Source organism: Borostomias antarcticus (assembly GCF_949987555.1).
Source record: "Borostomias antarcticus genome assembly, chromosome: 10".
NCBI lineage: Eukaryota > Metazoa > Chordata > Actinopteri > Stomiiformes > Stomiidae > Borostomias > Borostomias antarcticus.
The window spans coordinates 10,828,688-10,835,048 of record NC_140243.1 but is presented as its reverse complement, the minus strand read 5'-3'; the positions used below and the strand labels follow the sequence as shown (position 1 = coordinate 10,835,048).

The following is a 6,361-nucleotide window of genomic DNA, read 5'->3' as shown; positions in this document are numbered from 1 at the left end:
AGTGTGTGTGTGTGTGTGTTTGTGTGTGTATTGAGATCTGCTGATGAATAGCCTACACAGGTTAGTGGGCCAGGTAATCGCTCTCTGTGATTGGGGGGCTGGAGTTGTGTGTGTGTGTGTGTGTGTGTGTGTGTGTGTGTGTGCGTGTGTATGCATACGTATGTGGTGTGTGTTGTGTGTGTGTGTGTGTGTGTGTGTGTGTGTGTGTGGCCAATAAAGTGTTAAATGAGCTGGAGGAGTTGTCAGGGACATCATTAAGCTGTTATTAATAACAGGCAGGTAGCTTCCATATATCATCACATGTTCTGCACAGACACACTCCAGCATGCAGAGAGGGAGGAGTGCCCTCATTCTTTATCCAGGCCAGTTCATATTCATTTCAGCGGGGGCACCTAGAGCTCCTCTGGTGGATATAGATAGGGCAGAGCGGAAGGGAGAGAAACAGATAGGAACAGAGACTCCCTCTTTAGAGCCAAAGACCTTGGAGTCAGCGACCTCGGACCTGTCAGTCTGTCCGGCCCCCCTGGAGTCTGACCTCTGACCTGTCAGTCCGTCTGGCTGACGCCCTGTTAGTCGGCGTGGCGTCCCAGGGGAGGGCAGGCACAGCGGTGCTTCTGAACACGAGGCGCTGTGTAACAGAACGCAGGGCGCGCTCTCGGGCCGGCCAGCAGACATACCGCTGGGTCAGTGAAGAAGAGGAGAAAGTTTGTTGAAAGCAGGGTGAAAGAAAGATCAAATCAAATCAAACTTTATTTGTATACTGTAGTTCATACACAGAAGCAACACAATGCGCTTTACAGAGAGCAATCGGGGGGTGGGCATAGGTCCCACCCCTACATATTCCGGAAGGAAGCAAAAAAAACAGTTCACCCCGGGGCCAGAAAAGTGAGCTGTAAAAATTCTTCCCTGACCCCTCTCTACGAGACGATCCAGATGATGAGATGAGATGTTGGCTAAGAGCATTTACAGAGCAATAAACTACATACTACATAGGAGAGACATGACTGTCAGTAGAGTAGATAAATAGTTGAGAGATGTAAAGAGAGAGAGAGAGAGAGAGAGAGAGAGAGTGTGTGTGTGTGTGTGTGTGTGTGTGTGTGTGTGTGTGTGTGTGTGTGTGTGTGTGTGTGTGTGTGTGTGTGTGTGTGTGCGCGTGTGAAATAACCGCCCCCCCCCTCCCCCAACACACACACACTCTCTCCAGTTGAGGTGTTTCAGGGGAAAACAGCAGATCAATAGAGCGAATGGCTTTATAGCAATCTCTGAAAGGCTTTATAACTGGGGTTTGTGTGTGTGTGTGTGTGTGTGTGTGTGTGTGTGTGTGTGTGCGCGTACGTGCATGTGCGTATTTGTGTGTGTGTGTGTGTGTGTTCCAGGGCAAAAAGAAACACATGGAGGTTGATTTGGTGCATGGATGGATGTTTAGATGGATGGATAGATGGATGTTTAGATGGATGTTTAGAGGGAGGTATAGATGGATGGATAGATGGATGTTTAGATGGAGGTATAGATGGATGGATAGATGGATGTTTAGATGGAGGTATAGATGGATGGATAAACGGATGGATCTCTCTATAGATAGTTTGCCTGTTCCTCCTCTGCCTTTATCCTCCCTTTTTTCACAGCTCTTTCTCTGCCATCTTTGAACTGCTCCCTTTCTTTCTGCTTCCTTTCCCTTCTGCCTTCCTTCCTTGCTTCCTCTCCCCTCCTTCCCTCCCTCCCTCCCTCCCTCCCTCCCTCTCCAGGCGTGTGGCTCCGGCTCACCCTGTCCCAGTGAGACAGCAGAGCCCAGCCCCGCCCGCAGTCCACAGGCTGGGAGCTAGATAGCAGCAGGGCAGGGTAGGTCGCTCTGCTTCCTCCTCCTCCTCCTCTCCTCCTCTCCTCCTCATCACTCCTTCCTTCTGTCCGCCCGCCGCACGCTGGCCTGCTCCTGCCGGTCACCCTAAATGTGTGTGGCCTGGTGTGCATCTCTCTCTCTCTCTCTCTCTCTCTCTCTCTCTCTCTCTTTCTCTCTCTCTCTCATCTTGTCTCAGCCTGCTGCTTTATGTGCTCTGTCTTCAGTGTTTCCACTGCCTGTACACTCGTGTGTGTGTGTGTGTGTGTGTGTGTGTGTTTGTGTGTGTGTGTTTTTTGTCTCTCTCCCGCTAGCATCCTGAGGCGGGTGAGTATCTCAGACATGTTAGATGATGTGTGTGTGTGTGTGTGTGTGTGTGTGTGTGTGTGTGTGTGTGTGTGTATGTGTGTGTGTGTGTTTGTAAAACATCGTCAACATCTTTAAAGGGCATGCTGAGTGATCGACGTGTACACACACACATACACACACACGGACCGCGCTCTCAGCTCTCGTCGCGCCCCGTCTGCGATGACCTCGGACACTGCCCACTGTGTCTTCCCATAGTGCACCTCTCCACACCGCAGCTTCCAATGGCAAGACCCCGCTGTGACTCTGCGGCGAAGAGGTGCACCCTGGGGGACAGCGCTCTGCCAGGTGGTCGTCTCAGACATTCCCGGGATGTTTTGATGTTCCGTGTGAAACGGCGTCCGGCGTCATGGGATGCACAATGCAGGAAGCCAGGGCGGAACGTGTCATATGACGTTCTTTTGAGGAGCCTTGGAACGCTGGTGGGACACGCCGTCTTCTAGCGGGGGCGGAGACAGGGGCGGAGCCTATAGTGATGCAATACGGACGAGTCAGAGTCGACCGATGGATTTGAACTGTCACACAAGGACAAGCGTCGGATTTCAAGTTGTTTACCGACATGAGCACCAGATGGCAGATTCTGTGCAAAAAAAAATATTTTCTTTTAGAGACACACACACACACACACACACACTGCCATTTTCGGCCGCCCCCTAGCAACGTCTCACCCGCATACTGTGTGACTGGCTCTTTAATGATAGCTGCTGGCAGTCAGTCCCGCGCAGGGAAATATTTAATGACTGTGTTTTCATCAGTTAATACCAGGCTGCCTGGATTAATGGGGGCTTGGGACATAATTGGTATTAATTAAAACCTAGGAAGTCTTCCAGCTCTTGAGGAGGAGGAGGAAGGTGACAGGCTTAGTGGTCTCTATCTCTCTCCCGGTCACATCCGCCAGTCAGTCCGTCCCAACGGAGACAGAAGAGCTTCATGGTGGACGTGGGGGTCTGGACGTGGGGGTCTGGAGCTGGGGGTCTGGACGTGGGGGACTGGACGTGGAGGTCTGGACGTGGGGGTCTGGAGCTGGGGGGGGATTGGGGGGCGGGGGGCTGAGGAGCAGCCTGCTGGGGGGCCGTATGGGAAGAGGGTCTGGGGCCTGGATCTGCCTGGTGGGGCTTGGATGCAGGTCTGGAAGAGGTGCTAGATTAAGATGGGGGTTTGTGTTTCTGACGCGTGGAGAGTTCTCCGCAGCAGGACGCCCGGCCCTGCGGACCTCTGGTTCTGGTCCGGTAGAGCTGCTCCCATATGGTGTTTACCTGCTCCATCACAAGCAGTTGAACTTCTCCTCCCCACCAACAAACACACACACACACACATTAGACCGAGTCCTTCCCCAGTCAAACACACCTGTGCCAGCCACTGCGGCCACCTGTGCACTAATCAAAGCCAAAGTGTGTGTGTGTGTGTGAGCGTGTGTGTGTTGTTGGCAGATGGATTGGAGGATGATGCAGACATGTGTCTGGCCTGGTAGAAGCAGAAGCGTTTCTGCGCCGGGGATCTGAACATGGCCGTCGCTGCCACCCGGTCTCAACCGTGAAATGGTCTGTTTCCGCGGTTCACCGAGCAATGTCACGCTACTCCACCGGCCCTGCATTCACTCTCGCACACACACACACACACACACACACACACACACACACACACACACACACACACACATACACACACACACACACACACGTACACACACACACACACACACACACGTACACACACACAGACGTGCGCCTACGCTTTTCCTGGCCAGCCTGGCTTACTACCAACGACATCCTTCACACTCCCACTCCAGCCCCCCATACCACCCCCCCACCCCTGCGCCCCCCCCCCCTCCCCCTCTCTCTCCCCAGCCTCACCCTCCCCCAGCTGGGTCGGGGGCGCTGTGCGCAGTCCTGTCGCTGCTCGACCCTCCGGGGCTCCCGGTGGACGATTCCCGCCCGGCGTCTCCACCCACTCCCCCCCCCCCCCCCCTTGGTTTATCCTCTCCTGCCGGCCGTACGTCCGACCCCCCGCTCCCAGCCCCCTGGCCCCCAGCGTTAACCTCGGCCACAAGGTTGTAGCCCCGGCCCCCACCCCCTGGCCATGGGGCCCCCGCCCCCCATCCCCCGGGGGCCTCTTTCCCGCTCTTTCTTCCGACTCAGCCCGACACAAACTCTGGGCAGGACGCCGGCGCGGTTCCCAAGTCCCCTGACAGAGCTGAGCCAAGTCTCAAGAGTTGAGCTCCGGTGTCACAGCCGTTCACCTTAAACACCCCACCCCACCCCCAACCCCCACAGCCCAGACGCTGAAGCTGGAGGCGGGGACCGCCAGCAGAGCCGGTGAGTGTGAGAGGACCGGTCTCGGTTCCCCAGGCTCGGTGGCTGGATGTACTTCTGTGTATGATGATGATGATAATAGCAGGTCTGGTGTTAGTGTGCGAGGGGGCTGTGTGTTCGGCCTGCAGGGGTCTCCTCTCCCTCTGCCACTCGTCGCTCTCGGCGGGAGGAAGGAACACAGACGTAACTCACGGCTGGGTCGCTGGTTCGCTGGGCGGCTTCTGAGTCAGAGCGTCGCGGATCTGTGTGTGTGTGTGTGTGGGGGGGGGCTTTGTAGAGGCGAACAAACACACCCAGCGCACGCGCGGAGGCGCGCACTCGCACACTGCGGAGATCAGGAGAAGAGAGAATCTTAACACCCCATCTTAACACCCCAGCTGTGTGTGAGTGTGAGTGTGAGTGTGTGTGTGTGTGTGTGTGTGTGTGTGTGTGTGTGTGTGTGTGTGTGTGTGTGTGTGTGTGTGTGTGTGTGTGTGTGTGTGTGTGTGTGTGTGTGTGTGTGAGGTACAGGTGTCTCCCCGTCCACCCTGGTACTGTCCTCCGGCCTGACTGGCTGAACCCTCTTTCATATCACCTGGATAATAACCTCCCCAGAGATGACCAGGCCCTCCCTCTCTCTTCTCCTCCTCCGCTCCTCTCCCCCACGGCAGGGAGGTGTGGTTGATGTCCGCCACAGACCTTCCTCCCTCCCTCCTCTCCTCCTCCGCTCCTCTCCCCCACGGCAGGGAGGTGTGGTTGATGTCCGCCGCAGACCTTCCTCTCTCCCTCCGGCGTCCTCCTTGGCTCTCTCCCCCTGTGGAACCCCGCGCCCAGCCTTACAAGCCTGCTCCACTGTCTCTCCTTCCTGCTGTACACCTCTCTCTCTCTCTCTCTCTCGCTCTCTCTCTCGCTCTCTCTCTCTCTCTCCCTCTCTCTCGCTCTCTCTCTCTCTCGCTTTCTCTCTCTCTCTCTCTCGCTCTCTCTCTTGCTTTCTCTCTCTCTCTCTCTCTCTCTCTCTCTCTCTCTCTCTCTCTCTCCTTCTCTCTCTCTCTCTCGCGCTCTCTCTCTCCCTCTGTCTCTGTCCCTGACTCTGGCTAGAGACGATGCTGCCATGCAGGGACTGGACCAAGCGGTGCCTCCCTTTCCCACACACACACACACACACACACACACACACACACCTGCACTCACACACACATCCACACACATACACACACACACACACGCACTCACACACACATCCACACCCATACACACACACACACACCTATACTCTATCTCTCTCACACACACACACACACACACACACACACACACACGTACGAGTGATCATTTCTAGTGTTAATGGACAGAATCAGCATCTGTAGCAAGGGGAACCTGTGAGTGTGACTCTTAACAAACCTAGCAGGACTGGTGTACCACTGCGCTCTGATTGCTTGGATGGGTGTGTCCCCTTCATGTGACTGTCTGCTGGATCACTATGCAGAAATAGACTCTGGGAGCTGCTCACTCACACACACACACACACTCTCCCAAACACGCAGATCACACGCACATACACACACACAAACGGAGTGATCACACATTATGAGTGTTTTGCCAAATGTCTCCTCCCAGATGGACTGAGAGAGAAGAGGATAGGCATCAGACAGGATGGACATCAGACAGGATGGACATCGGACAGGATGGACTGTGAGAGGGCGTGGATGTTGCAAATCTGACGGATTCTGTGATTGAACTGTTCATTCTCTATAGCTTTTGTACAATACTGATCAAAAAAAGACAAATTGAAAATGGAATTTTTATTTTATAAGTCAATCAAGCCTCTGGGGTCAGCTCTATAGGAGTTATAGAGTCAACATGGCTTTAA

The 6,361-nt window shown here is 54.6% G+C and overlaps 1 protein-coding gene across 1 annotated transcript in view; it reads left to right on the top strand.

The window, feature by feature from the left end:
- dab1a (DAB adaptor protein 1a) overlaps positions 1–1,823 on the top strand; it is a gene marked incomplete at both ends in the record, with an annotated part of 52,770 nt that extends 50,947 nt beyond the window's left edge. The window contains 2 exons of the mRNA XM_084444476.1: positions 550–683; positions 1,746–1,823. Of these exons, the coding sequence (XP_084300602.1) occupies positions 550–683; positions 1,746–1,823 (212 nt within the window). The remainder of the gene's footprint in view (positions 1–549; positions 684–1,745) is intronic.
- Positions 1,824–6,361: the final 4,538 nt, after the last annotated feature.